The sequence below is a fragment of the Papaver somniferum genome, chromosome 4 (assembly GCF_003573695.1).
Source record: "Papaver somniferum cultivar HN1 chromosome 4, ASM357369v1, whole genome shotgun sequence".
Classification (NCBI taxonomy): Eukaryota; Viridiplantae; Streptophyta; class Magnoliopsida; order Ranunculales; family Papaveraceae; genus Papaver; species Papaver somniferum.
The window spans coordinates 146,688,242-146,702,436 of record NC_039361.1 but is presented as its reverse complement, the minus strand read 5'-3'; the positions used below and the strand labels follow the sequence as shown (position 1 = coordinate 146,702,436).

At 34.9% G+C, this 14,195-nt stretch overlaps 1 protein-coding gene across 1 annotated transcript; it reads right to left on the bottom strand.

Moving 5' to 3' along the window:
* Positions 1–10,688: 10,688 nt before the first annotated feature.
* Positions 10,689–13,918, bottom strand: LOC113271509 (indole-3-acetic acid-amido synthetase GH3.17-like). The gene is made up of 4 exons (XM_026521395.1): positions 13,242–13,918; positions 13,039–13,140; positions 12,083–12,945; positions 10,689–11,568 (listed from the first exon to the last, which is right to left on the bottom strand). The coding sequence occupies exons 1-4, from the start codon at positions 13,532–13,534 to the stop codon at positions 10,967–10,969; spliced, it is 1,860 nt and encodes a 619-aa protein (XP_026377180.1). The 5' UTR covers positions 13,535–13,918; the 3' UTR covers positions 10,689–10,966.
* Between the last annotated feature and the right edge of the window lie 277 nt (positions 13,919–14,195).

Here is a 14,195-nt window from a genome sequence, read left to right as displayed (position 1 = left end):
CTCTTTTAATGACACATTTGGTACAAGGTAGTATTACCACCTGGTTCAGAACCACTCTCATCATTTATTACTGACTCGATAATTTCTTCATCCGTAGGCGATTCCTTACAAGCATCATTCTCATTAGGATAGTTCAAAAAATGTTCAACATCCTATAATGTAAGTTAGAAATGACATCAATTAATTCTTGGATATCTTTTTCTAGTTAAACAACTTCTAATTCGTAATACTAAAATTATATATATGCAAAACTAAAAATACTCTATGAATAAATAAATATTATTTTATCAATTAATGAATAATACCATTTAGCGGTAAATAAATAGCCTCGTTAAACAAATATGTTTTCTGGTCCCAAGGGTATTCAATTATGAAGGATATATTGTAACTTTATTTCTCGCGATCAAATTTTTGATTTACCTTTGATTGCCAGCGTCTTTTACTTGGACAAATAACCTAGTACAATATATTAGCAGAAAATTCACAGAATCCTTGTTTCTTCTTTTTTAAAGAGATTTTATCCTCTAGTAATTAACTTAGCATGCTCTTGCTCATCCATGTCATCATCATAATCCAATAACTTTAATTTTCGAACGACCGAATCACGGTCCATCATCATTCCGATGTGAGAATTTCTAGTTTCAAATCCAAATTTTGTTTCTTTTATTAGAGATATGTGGATTTTTTTTGATGTTTTCGGTAGTGTTGTATCCATTTTTTTGTAAGAAATTATAATTGCTCGAGCAAAATTTAAAGGCTTGGAGCAAAGAAGATCATGATAAGGTGGATACAAGACTTGAAGAGATTGAAGAATTTTTTGCAAACTTAAATGTTGTTAAACATGTTAATAATGGTTTGACTGATGTGTGGATGAAATGAAAAAATCAAGAAAAGAATTTTGTGATCTCATCATTACAAGAGCAGAGAAATGAAGAAGCAGAGCTAGGGTTGCTCATATTAAAGATTTTGAAAAAAATGCCAAATATTTTTATAGAATTGCAAATGATAGAAGAAGAAGAAGTTATATTCGTTCCACCTAATGGTAATCTTACTTCTGATGAGAGTGAAATAACGAATGAAATTGTTTAATTTTTTTAGAATATTTTCAAACTCAACAACACGGAATTATACTATGATGGGATGATTTTTTTTATAATTTCAAAAAAGATATGTAGTTGATTGGAAAAAAACATTTAAGATGAATAGTGCGTTGCTGCAATCAAAATGAGACGGGCCGAAATATTCTGCCTCCAGCGCCATGCCGCGCAGGCTGAATTCCCCGATGCGTCACTCTTAACGCAATGACTGGGACTTAAAACTTCGTTTCTTACCAGGCATATGCACGTTGATTTCCCTTTCCAAGCATGTTTTTCATGTATGATGCGTTAGACATAGTTTCCATACATATCTCCTCACTCTTCCAACTTACACTTGTTTAATGAAGGGTGCAAGGCTATAAAGGATAATGATGTTGCATTTTTGCATGCATCACCGTATTTCGAGTCCTTTCTAGGCACAGGGCAATGCCATGGACTTGAACATAGGCCATTGCAAGCCTATTTCTAGCTTACTTAATATGTTTCAGCATTGAGATGAAAGCATACACTGGTCTTCATTGTTTCAAGGGTGCATCAGTAAGGGCCATGCGATTTGTGTCTTTTACTATCCCTGTGATGAAAAATGGCTTATACAACCCCTTATCTTGCATATCAATTAACTTTCTTTTCTATAAATATTCCCAAATCATAACTGTTGCACGCCTACATCGAATGTTTGATATGAGGTATGAGCATCCAAGAATTGGGATGCAACTACCTCATAAAGTTTGTCGTAATCATATCGTAATTAGATGGTATGAGCGACGAGGTGTTGTACCACTAATGATGCAACTCATCGTGGCTGCCTCCTCATCCGTAGATTGAAGAGATCAAGCACAAACAATAGTACATCCTCGTCGGGACAGGAAACTAAAGACAACTCGTGTTGCAAGGTTAAAGCTAAGCTAAGCAAATCTAGTATATGTAAGCCAAAGAGTCTTTCACAGATAATGCACAAGAGTTTGCATCATTGACCTTTTCTTCAGAATGCATCATAATGACGCATTCTTGGGTTAGAAACGCAGCAATGATGATGCCTATGCATCTGAATCTCTCAAGTAAACAATATGGCATAAAGATGCTTTAACCTCGTATATGCATCACCGACCAAGCTTTATATATTAAAGATGCATCTTCTCTTATGCACCTTCAACAAACACCGCTTCTCTATATATGCCTTATTACATTTCTTCAATAGTACATTGCCATATACCAAGTCTACCTGCTTCCGCTGCAACGAACTACGTATGATGCACTATAGTGATACGTTTCTGGTTATGTCTCAATGCCCAACTTGCAAAATGCACCATAGTGATGCATTATTGATTCTTGGACAACATCCATGGTGGTACAATTTCTATTCTGGGCCAACATGCCCTACACACACAGTACAGTCTTGAGATAAAGCTTCATTTCATTCAATGGCGGATCTTTGAGAACGTGTCATGTGAAAAGTGTGGTTGTTGCATAAGATGTTTGGTCAATACCAGTCTCCAGGACCAGATGGAATTCTCATAAGTTTCCAAAGTTTATGTTGGGACATTCTCCAAGATGATTTTTAAATATTCTAAAAGAACAAATATACAAAGTTTTTTTTGGATTAGAAACTAAAGAGTACCTTTATTGCTCTTATTCCTAAAAGAGATACCATTGAGGAAATCAAAGACTTAAGGTCAATTAGCCTTGTGCATGATGCATACAAATTTATCTTTAAAATTCTTACAGAAAGATTCAAGCTTACTCTTCCAATAATAATATCTTCAGCAGCAATCTACTTTTGTTGGAAAAAAAAAACCTGGATGTGGTTTTGATTGCTAATGAACTAATAAACTCAAGACTTATGAGTGGTAAGGTTAGCATATTGTGTAAAGTTAACTTTGAAAAAGACTTGGATCATGTGAATTGGGAATTCTTGGATGATATGTTTAAGTTGATGGATTTGGAGATAAGTGGAGGAGTAAGCTTGAATCTTGTAGGTTTTATGTGATTGTGAATGGTAGTGCAGCTAATTATTTTAAAAGTAGTAAAGGTATAAGACAAGGTGATCCTATTTCACCATTATTAGTTCTGTTAGTTAGTGAAGCTCTCACTTTTATGATAAAAAAATCACAAAAAATATATTTTATCTGTTTTTCAAACTAAATATGATGGTGTAGTTGTCACTCATCTGCAATAATCCTTATTTCTTGATACTCTAATATTTTTTGATGATGATGTAGAGCAAGTGAAAAATGTTAGAATAATCCTTATTTATTTTGATATGCTTAGAGGTTTAAGGATCAATTTTTCTAAAATCCATAATTTCGGAGTATGTTATGATGGTGATCTGACAGCCTTTACATCTATTTTGGGTTGTCACCATGGTGTTCTTCTTCTACTTATTTGAGTTTTACCTTAGAAGATAAGTGTGGTGGTATTGCCAAATAGGAAATCATAGACAAGTTCATCGCAAAGCTAGTCGCTTGGAAAAAAATATCTACTATCAAGAGCAGGTAAGATCATTCTTATCAATAGTGTATTAGCTAGCCATTCTTCCCATTTACTATACGTCTCTCTATAAAATGCCATATTCTGTTAATAAAAAGATAGAATGAATCATGAAAGACATACTCTGGAATGATAATAAAGAAAAAAAAATACATTTATTAAAACAAAATTCTCTCTGTAAAAGAAAAAACTTTGGTGATGTTGTCATCAAGAATTCGAAAAAGTATAGTCAAGCTTTATGATCTAAATGGTCTTGGTGGTTAATTTATTGTTGAAGAGAACTATTATCAGTGAGAAGTATGGTTATGAAGGAGTTGAATGGATTCCAAATACTCTTAAATGCACTTAGGAGAAATCAGTTTGGATTGATATTATCAAATACAAGTCCTTATTTATGAAATATGTCAAATTTAAAGTAAACAAATGCAATAAAGTCAGATTCTGGGATAACGGTTATACGACTCTCCTATAAATACTTGTTATCCAAATATTTATGCTATGAGCCAAGCATATTTGTGTTGCCGACCTTTGTGAGTTAACTGGTGTTACAAAAATTTGGAATCTTCACTCCTAAAAGACATAATACCGATGGAAGAATTGACTTCCAACTTCTTATTTCTGATCTTTTTTCTTTCAATTTTAACAGAGAGATAGAGGATGATCTGCGAAGGTATCTAACCAAAAGTAAGGTTTTTTATTTAAAGTCTATTTAACACAAGATCTCTTTAGATGATGTCATAATTAAAAAACGCTCTATCTTCATTTTTTCTTCATAATTCAAAACCACCCTATCTTCACATTTTTTCTTCATCTTTAAAGTCTATTCAAAACCGCTTTATCTTCATTTTTTTTTTCTTTAAAGCTAATATTTTGGGGATGTGTTCTTCTTACAAAGCTCTATGTTCCTACTGGAAATGAGCGTATTCGGAGACGTATAACACCATCATATACTACTTTGAAAATGAGTAGTTGAAAATCAACAGATTTTTAGTAATTGAAATTAAGACCGGTAGATTGTGAGGTTATATACTTCGGAATGTCTCATTTTTGATAGGTATATGGAACTTGGTAAGAGGAACATATCCCCGAAATATCAGCTTAAAATCTGTTACAGTTTGATTTTTATTCACAAAAACGACGTCCAACGTGTGAGATAGTGTGAGAATAAAAATGTGAATGGATCATTCCTCTTACTTAATCATATTTAAGTTGATAGCATGTTACCATTTTTTTTTTAGTTTCCTTAGGGTGGTACTCTATTTTTTGATTAATGATCTTTTCTTTGTCAATCATAAAAAATTGTATCTATATGTATCGTATGAATATAAAAAATGCCAAGTATTTTGGGCCAAACTAAAAGAAAATTAGTAGATACAGAACTATCATTTACAACGAGCACATCTAGTCATATTAGGTGAGATTTTATTTCACATGCCTAATTGCTTATTACAATTAGGACGGCCGAAAAAGAATGTAATTTTTATTTACCATTTAAAGATCTTCAGGAGGAGTTGTTACTTCTGGTATGAAGAAATGTAATATCTTTATTTATAAGCATCAGTTGATTGACTTTCCTTTGATTGGTGCTACCTACACTTGGAAAAACAGTCAAATCCAGTATATTAGAAGTAGAATTGATAGGCTGCTCATTTCTCCTTCTTGGAAATTTATGTTTCCTAAAGTCATTCATCAATCTCTTCCAAGACCTTGCTCTGATCATAATCCAATTGCTCTTCTTTGTGATGGTGTGAAGCATGGACCTTCTCCATTCCGTTGTGAGTATTTTTGGCTTTCTTATCCTGATTTTTTTAATGTTGTTAGCAATTCTTGGTCTTCTTTTGTTGTCTCTGGTAGTGCAGGTTTTGTATTATGCAAGAAACTACAATTACTCAAGGAAAAATTGAAAGAATGGAGTAAAGCTGAATTTGGTGATTTTGAAAGAAGATTAGAAGAGCTGGAAAACATTTTTGTTGACCTGGATACTGTGGAAATCTCAAATAATGATTTAATTGATCAACAATGGGAGGAGAGATTACAAGCAAGGCAGGAGTATTGCAATCTTACTATTTCTAAAGCTGAGAAATGGAGAAGCAGATCAAGAGTTACCCACATCAAAGATTTTGAAAATAACACTAGATATTTTCATAGAATAGAAAATGACAGAAGGAGAAGAAGATATATTGGTTCTATCAAGGTGAATGGAATGCTTACTTATGATGAACAGGAGATCAAAGATGGTATAGTTTTTTTTTTCAGAATATTTTCCAATCTCAGCACTCTAGAAATATTTATATGGATGGCATGAATTTTTCTAATTTTTTTGAAGAAATGTGTACTTGGCTTGAAAGAGATATACAAGAAGAAGAATGGCTAGCTGCTATTAAGTTGCTTGGCCAAAATAAGGCCCCTGGTCCAAATGAATTCCCAATTAACTTTTATTCTCTCTGCTGGGATATCTTAAAATTTGATCTCATGAATATTCTCAAGCAATTGCAGCATAAACATTTTCTTGATTGGAGATTGAAGAATACCTTCATTAATTTCTAAGAAGGACACTATAAAAGAGATTAAAGATCTTAGACCAATAAGTTTAGTTCATGGAGCTTACATAATTGTTTCCAAGATTCTTGCTGAAAGATTTAAACAAAGCCTTCCTTCCATTATTTATCAGAATCAAACTGCTTTTATTAAGAAAAGACAAATTCTGGAAGGAGTTTTGATTGCTAATGAGTTGATTGATTCAAGAATTAGAGTGGAAGATCTGATATTCTTTGTAAAATTGATTTTGAGAAGGCTTTTAACCATGTGAACTGTGACTTTCTGGATGATATGTTCTCTCTTATATGGTTTGGTGATAATTGGACAAGATGGATTAGAAGATGTGTTGAATTTTCAAGGTTTTATGTACTTGTCAATGGCAGCTCTGCAGGTTACTTCAAAAGCAAAAAAGGAATCAGACAAGATGACCCTATTTCACCTTTTCTTTTCCTTCTTGTTGGTGAGTCTTTAAATTTCATGATCAAACAGGCCCAAGATCAAGGAATTCTAACTGGTTTTCAAGTTGAAAATGATGGTTTCCCATTTGCAGATGATACCTTGGTGTTTTTGGATGCTGAAGTTGAGCAAGTTAGAAACTTGAGGTTGGTTCTTCTTTCTTTTGAGCTTCTTACTGGCTTAAAAATTAATTTTACTAAAAGACAAATCTTTGGTGTTGGTTATGATGGAGATTTGTCCAATTTTTCTTTTATTTTGTTGCCATCATGGTTCTCTTCCAACTACTTATCTTGGTATGCCTTTAGGAGATAAATGTGGAGGCATAACTAAATGGGATAAAATCATAGAAAGATTCATAGCTAAGTTAGCAGGTTGGAAAAAAGTTCTTTTATCCAGAGCTGGAAAAATCACACTTATTAATAGTGTTTTGTCTTCTCTCCCGTGTATTATATGTCCTTATTTGAAATCCCTTCTTCTGTCATTAAAAAGCTTGAAAAGATCATTAGAGATTCTCTTTGGCATGATAACAAATGTAGAAGAAAAATTTATCTGGTGAAATGGAGTGTTTTAAGTAAAGAGAAAAAAAATGGGTGGATTGGGCTTAAAAATCTCAAACAGTTCAATCAAGCTTTTCTTACGAAAATGGCATTGGAGATATGCCACTGAAGATAATACTATCTGGAAGGAGATTGTTGATGAGAAATATGGTCCAAGTGAAGTTTTTTGGATTTTTAAGATCCCAAATTGCACTTATGGTTTCTCAGTTTGGAAGTCTATTATGAAGTGCAATTCTACTTTCATCAAAATTGTGAAGTTTAAGGTTAACAATGGTACTAACGTGAGATTTTGGGATGATAATTGGCTATATGATTCCCCAATAAAGCTTTGCTATCCTAATCTGTATGCAGTTTCTAGAGCAAAGACTTCTTCTATTGCTAACTTGTATTCTGCAATTGGTAATGCTGAAGATGGTAATTCTTGGAACCTGCACATCCAAAACAGATTGAATGTTGCTGCTAGAGTTGAGCTCTCTTTGTTAAATGCTGATCTTATCTCTTTCAAGTTGAATACTAATGTTGAAGATGAATAGTGGTGGAGGCTTCCTAAAAAAGGAGTCTTCTCAGTGAAATCTCTTTATGACTCTCTCTCAGTGATTGATGATTCTATGACTGTGGACTCAATGTCTGCTCATATTTGGAGGATTAAATGCCACCTAAAATTGTTTTTTTTTTCTTTGGCTCATTGCTCACAACAGGCTGCCTACCATAGATTTCCTTTTGAAAACAAGAATTGAAGTTCCTGATACTTACTTGTTTTTTAATGAGTCAGAGACTACTCAGCATTTACTTATTCATTGCAGATTTGCTAGGAAAGTGTGGGAAGCTTTTTTTTGAAAAGCTGCATTGGTTTTTCTCCATGCCTATGGATGCTCCTGCTGTTCTTCATGATTGGACTCTTATTCAGCATTCTAAAGCTCGTACTGCAATTTGGGACTTAATCCCTACAACAATTTTTTGGAGTATCTGGAAGGAGAGAAATGATAGGGTTTTCTCAAACTCCAGCAATAATGAGATGTCAGTTGTGAAGAAGGCAATTTACTACATATTCTCTTAGGTTCTTGCAATCAGTGATTTCAACACAGTTAGTTCTGCTGATGCTATGAAAAAATGGTACAATATCTACTTTGAAATTGAGTAGAACTGGAAGAATGTTACCAGATTCTTGTTTTTGCTTTCTTTTCTCCTTTTGTAGCTTTGGTTAGGATGGCATAACTCTTTTATACCCCTCTGTTTTGATCTATCGATCCTTTCTTTATCGATCAAATTCTTTTTTTTTTACAGCTGTTGAAATTATTAACGGAACAGATTGTTAGAACGAAAATACGTGGGATAATAGAGTTAGTAGGTCAGATGTAGTTAAGATCAAGGGAAAAAGACTTACCTTTTTACCTTATTCTTTTCGTAGGCGATGGACAAAATATGCCTTGCATTCCATATTATCCTAATTAGAGTAAAATGTAGAAAATTCTAAATCTTTCTAATCACTTTAAAGTCAAGTGATAGAAAGAGGAAAGCGTTGTAGCATAGTCGATCAGAATGGTGGGTGGGATCATGGATAGGATTGGAGAACAGAATCCTAAAAGTGGGATGCTTTTGGTTTAGTTGAAGAGTTGATGCAACATTGCAAGCTTTGTTGTGGTTCTTTACAAAACTGCAAAGAAATAGACAGAAAAGGAAATGAGATTATTTTGTCAAAACTTTTATGAATGAGAAGTATTCCAAAACTGCATATATAACCAAAAATCTGACCAGGCAAACTCTAAGCAACGGTATCATATTGTCCCCCTGTAGGCCAGTGCTTGTCTATTGCTTGCGTTGTCTCATGTATCATGTACTGTACTCTCTACCAATTGTGCCTAACAATCCTTGTTCGTGGCCTTATACTATCCTTTGGTTCTTTCTTCTTCATCATCGTCTCCTAGTTTGCCTTCAATTCATCATGTGCGTACGACTGTATATGGGGCACACGCATTTTTTTTTTTCATTTCGCCGAAATTTATCCAGTAAATTTATGGACGAATTGATTGATCTCCAGATAATGCCACCCGTAATAAAAACAAGAGTTGTCGAATCAGAGGAAGTCCTTGGTTTGTTCGTATTCGCGTCGTACGCGACGTAGATGACTTCTCACCCGTGTGCCTAGATTGATTCTGATCGTATATATAGATATTACAACCCACAAAATTGTACGACTGAACTACATTGCGCAAAGAGAAAATATCATCATCATGATATCCATCTCACAATTCTCATCATCAAGCCAATTATTGATATTTTTGGTATATATGTATCATCAGATCAGAAGATATGGGTCGCGGACCCATCGGTAATAATAAAGGCAGGAGGGGTTCGAGAACCAAATGGAGCCACGAGAGTCTCAAGATTTTGAATGGACCTGAAATGATTTATGAAAAACATCCATCCCAGCGTATGTTTTTTCATGTACAATTCTAAGAGCCATCACTATCCCATTCATCCAAGAGGGGTGGTGGGGTTATTGCCTTAGACATTGTGATAAGCAAGTAATCTACCCAAAATAGTTGGGAGCTTGTTTGCCGTTTTTAGAATGTACTACTGTTTATAGTTTTTATAATCAGTGATACAGTCGTTGGGTGATCTTGCAAATTAGAATGTACAGCATTTTATATTTTTCGTATAATCAGTGATGAAGTTATTGGGTGATCTTGTAAATATTTCTATTCCAGGACCAAATTTTATAATCAGTGATCTCGCGGATGATACCAGTGACCTAAATTTGAAACTCACTAGCACCAAATTTTTATAATCAGAATCCTGTAATCAATGCAACTCGATTATGCAAGTTTTGAAATTATAACTGTCTATTTCACCAGCCTCTCTCCGAGATAGCGCCCAGATATTACGGCTTTCTTACGGATCCTGATTCACACTCTACTATATTTTGAAACTTAACCTATGTTTTATCAGAAGATTTTGATCTTCGAACGTATCTAAGCAAATTACTCTGAATTACCAACTAAAGTTGGTCGTCTGTTTTGGTTTTACGTGTATTACTTTCTCTTGAAATTCTTTTGTCTAACATGAATGATATATGTCAGCATTTGTCTTGTGGTCCAAGATCTTTATGCTATCTCACACGCAAATGGAAAGTCCTTTGAGAGGGACAAGCTCTTAGGTTTGCTTAGCTTGTCAAAGTGTCTTGAGATTAACTGCCCTAAATGGTTACATCCGTTTCTTTCTAAGACGATGACTGTTGATTCCATTACTGACTCCAACTCTCTAAGCCAGTGATTTGTAGAAAACTAGAAATACTAGGTTTTTGATACAAAATGCACCTCCAATAGTAGGCCGTCCAATTCTCAAGACTGATATATCCGCTAACTCATGTCTGGCAACTCCGTGCCCGGGCAAAAGAATAGTGATATTTCATGTGCTAAATTTTCAGAAAACTTTCAGTTGTGAGTACAGAGTACAGGCTCTTCCTTTCTACTGTCTCCAGTGCTTCAAAACATGGAATTTTATTCTTAAGTTGACTACTGAATTATAAAAGCATCAAAATAAATATTTTTAATTGACATAAACACCCTCATTAATTAACTGAAAATAGATGACATTAAATGATTTCCACACACAATAGTAACTAATTCAGAACAATAAGCTAAGGGTAATATCGTCTTCCAAACAATCCAAGAGAGGTGAAAATAAAGAAGAAAAAAGAACCAAGAGAGGGAGAGAGAGCTTTTACAAATCCAGATTCTAATGGATTCCTAAGAAATTCTGAGGAATCCCATTGAATAACACTGACTACTGAGAGGACTACATGTGGGGATTCCTGTTGAACTTCTTCTTCTACTGCTCCAAAGGGATGCCCATTGTGTAAGGTTGCCAGAATGGAGTTTTCCTACTAAAAAACTTGCCAATGACCATGGAATCCAAAATCTTAATAGCAACATCAGACTTGATACACCTTGGTGTCTTGTATTGATTTACTGAAGAGCCTTGAGTGACACAAAAATCCATAAGTGCATCAAATGCACCACTTCTCACAACCCTTATTTCCAATGGACCAATTGATTTATCTTTGTTCCTACATCTTCTATAAACTGAATCAAGTGATTCTTCAACTGTTGAACAGCATTCTTCCATCATTTTCGTATCGACGTCAGGCAATTCACCGTTTATATTTTCTCTAATCTTCAGTTCCCAGTACAAAACATAGTGGCCAGGAATTGATGAAGTATCCGCATAACTTGTATACTCGGTTAACAGAAAACCCAATGGCTCGATCACTAGTTTGGCTTGTGTTACTGCTTTCAACAGATCCTCTTCGTTTGTTTTGTCTGTATCGATACTTAAGACTACGTTGCGGCGATGCACAAACCGGAATTGTGGTGCATTGTTGTAAAATCCTGTCACCATTAGAATATCACCAACTCTGTACCTGTATAGCCCTGGAAACAGAGAAAAAACAGAGGAAGCTCATTTACATTTCATCCTTGTCCTCTAAATCTATTTCTACAGTGCATATGTAAAAACTACAGCAAAATTTACAGTGTTCATGAAGATAAAAGAATATATATGAAGAAGTGTACTCATTCTAGCCCGTGCGCTAAATTAGTCCCAAGTCTATGAATTTGTGCATGCAAGTGTATATGTCCTAGAGTCCTAGACCAGGGCAATCATTATCCATCCTATGAGGCACTTTCGGAGAGAGTGATGTCCGAGGGCATTAAAATGGGGATTGCAATTTGTGGTATGATTGCATAACAACATAATAAATGATAATGGGCTATGAAAATATTAAATTCAACGGCCTTGAATCTTAACAAGAAAAAATATAACAAAAATAACTAAAGAGTCAGCCAGATTTAAGATGTGTTACTGAGCAGGAATTGAATGAAGCATGTGGATCAGATCTGAAAAAGAGGAAGACCCAAAAAAATATGTGAAAAATTGAGAGCTAACCTGTGAAAGTGGTGACAACGATTTCGTAATAATGACCGACTTTGACATCCGCAAGATCGACAGTTTCCATCACTTGTTGTTCCTCTTCCCCTAAGCTGCAAATCTTATCAGACAGGCCGTTGCATTGAAGCCCTTGGCTTGCTTCTTCTTCGTCATGGTTTTTCTCGACAGGAATGAACTCGAAGTAGGCCATATTTGGAAGGAGTGTGTAAGAAACGTCGGATGACTTGTTCAAAGGATTTACATTGATCCCGAAGTAACTCTCGGACGAAGCGTACATAGTAGATAGAAGAGGAAGCCCACCACTGTAGAAATCCAGTGTAGGGATATATTGTGCCATGGACCCTGTGACAATCACGTCGATGTACTTGGTTCTTGGCCATAATCTCTTAACTATGCCATCCCATGATTTTTTACCACATTCTTTCTCAATGTAATCCGCCAATTCTTCATTCGGTTGTCTAAGAATGCTCATAACAGCAGTTCGACACCCCCGGTCAGTGATCCAAGTACTTACATTCCCCGTCCTGATGTTTGAACACAACTCTTGCCAGAAATCTTCTAAGAACTTTATGGCTCGGAGGAACGCAGATGCAAAAACAGCTCCTACCCTTAGCACTTCATCTCGTTGAATTAAACCGCATAGTAACTGACAATACATACTCTGCTTGTTGTCTGAGCACAAGATGGTCTCGTCGGGACTCGTATAGACACTGTACCTGCTGAAAGCCCGGTTTCGGAAATTGCTACTTTTGTAATAACTTGTCAATACGGGCCGTGCCACTAAACCCGACGGAGTACTGATTTCTGGTTTTATGAATAAGAGGTACATTCCTTTACCTTGGTCTAAACCATCTACATACCTGAAATTTGAACCAAAACCATCTTAAGAAACAGTATCTAAGCTTCCAACTAAAATGATAACACAAAAGCAAGATAAAGTTTTAGATCCTCACTTGTTCATAACAGGCACAAGGATATTGTACATGAATGTCTTTCTATCCAAATCTTCAGAAGTGGTTGGCATCATCTTTGGTTGTCCTCCTGAAGTTCCAGAACTGCAGGAAGATCAAAACATTTTGTACACTGAGTAGTCAAGAAATGAAAAAATGCTAAAAAGAAAAAATCAATTTAAATTCTCTGAGTAAATAATTCTTACCTTGTAAGAAGCTCAGTGATGGTTTGTGAACATATGATATTGGATGGTTCACCATTTGCAAGCCTTTCAATGTATGGCTTAATATCTTCATAATTCACAACCGGAACTTTATTTTTGAAAGTGTCCTTGTTGATCACATGATCACCAAGAAACTTTCCTAAATACTCAGTTTCACCATTTTGTTGCAATATGCTTTCTAGTATCTGCTGTTGAATTTGTTTCGCATTGGTGGTCAACTCATCAAGTAGTTTGATACCACCTTCACCATCATTAGGATCACAAGTTAGTAACATTTTTTTTCCCTTCTTCTTCCTATGATCCCAAAAATAGTACTAGTAATGGGTTAGTAGTGAGACAGAGAGAAGAAGTAAATGAATGAATTTTTTAAACAGAAGACAAAGAGATAGGACTGAGATGAAACCCTAACAACAACAACAACTAACTGTACTACTGGCTGCCCATTGTTGGTCTCTCATTCTCTTTATCCCTCTCTCATATTTAAAACTTGGTCACTCTAAGACTCACTGCCGTGAAGAGGGTTTGCTGTTTCTGTTTCTTGGTAGCTGCTGAATAAAGAGTAGTGAATGATTATATAACAGATTTTATTTTATTTTTCTGTTGATGAGGAGGAGAAGAGGAGGGATTCTTTGGGAATTGGTAGTATTTTGTTTTTTCAAAGAAGAGAGAACGAGGAAGAAATAAGTAGGAAATGTAGGAGTAGTAGAAGCTATGAAGGTCCTACACACGTGGCCTTGTCTGGGAGGGGTTTGATCTTAAGATTAGAATTTGGTTTTTTTGATTATTATTAGTCAAAACTACACCCAATTATAGATTAATTATTGTAATGAAAAATGTTTTGTTTTTGATTGGGGATTAGTATAATAAGTTTAGTCCAAATATAATTAGGGTTTAGCTTATTATATATCGAAGAAAAAACAGCTGAATTATTTGCCA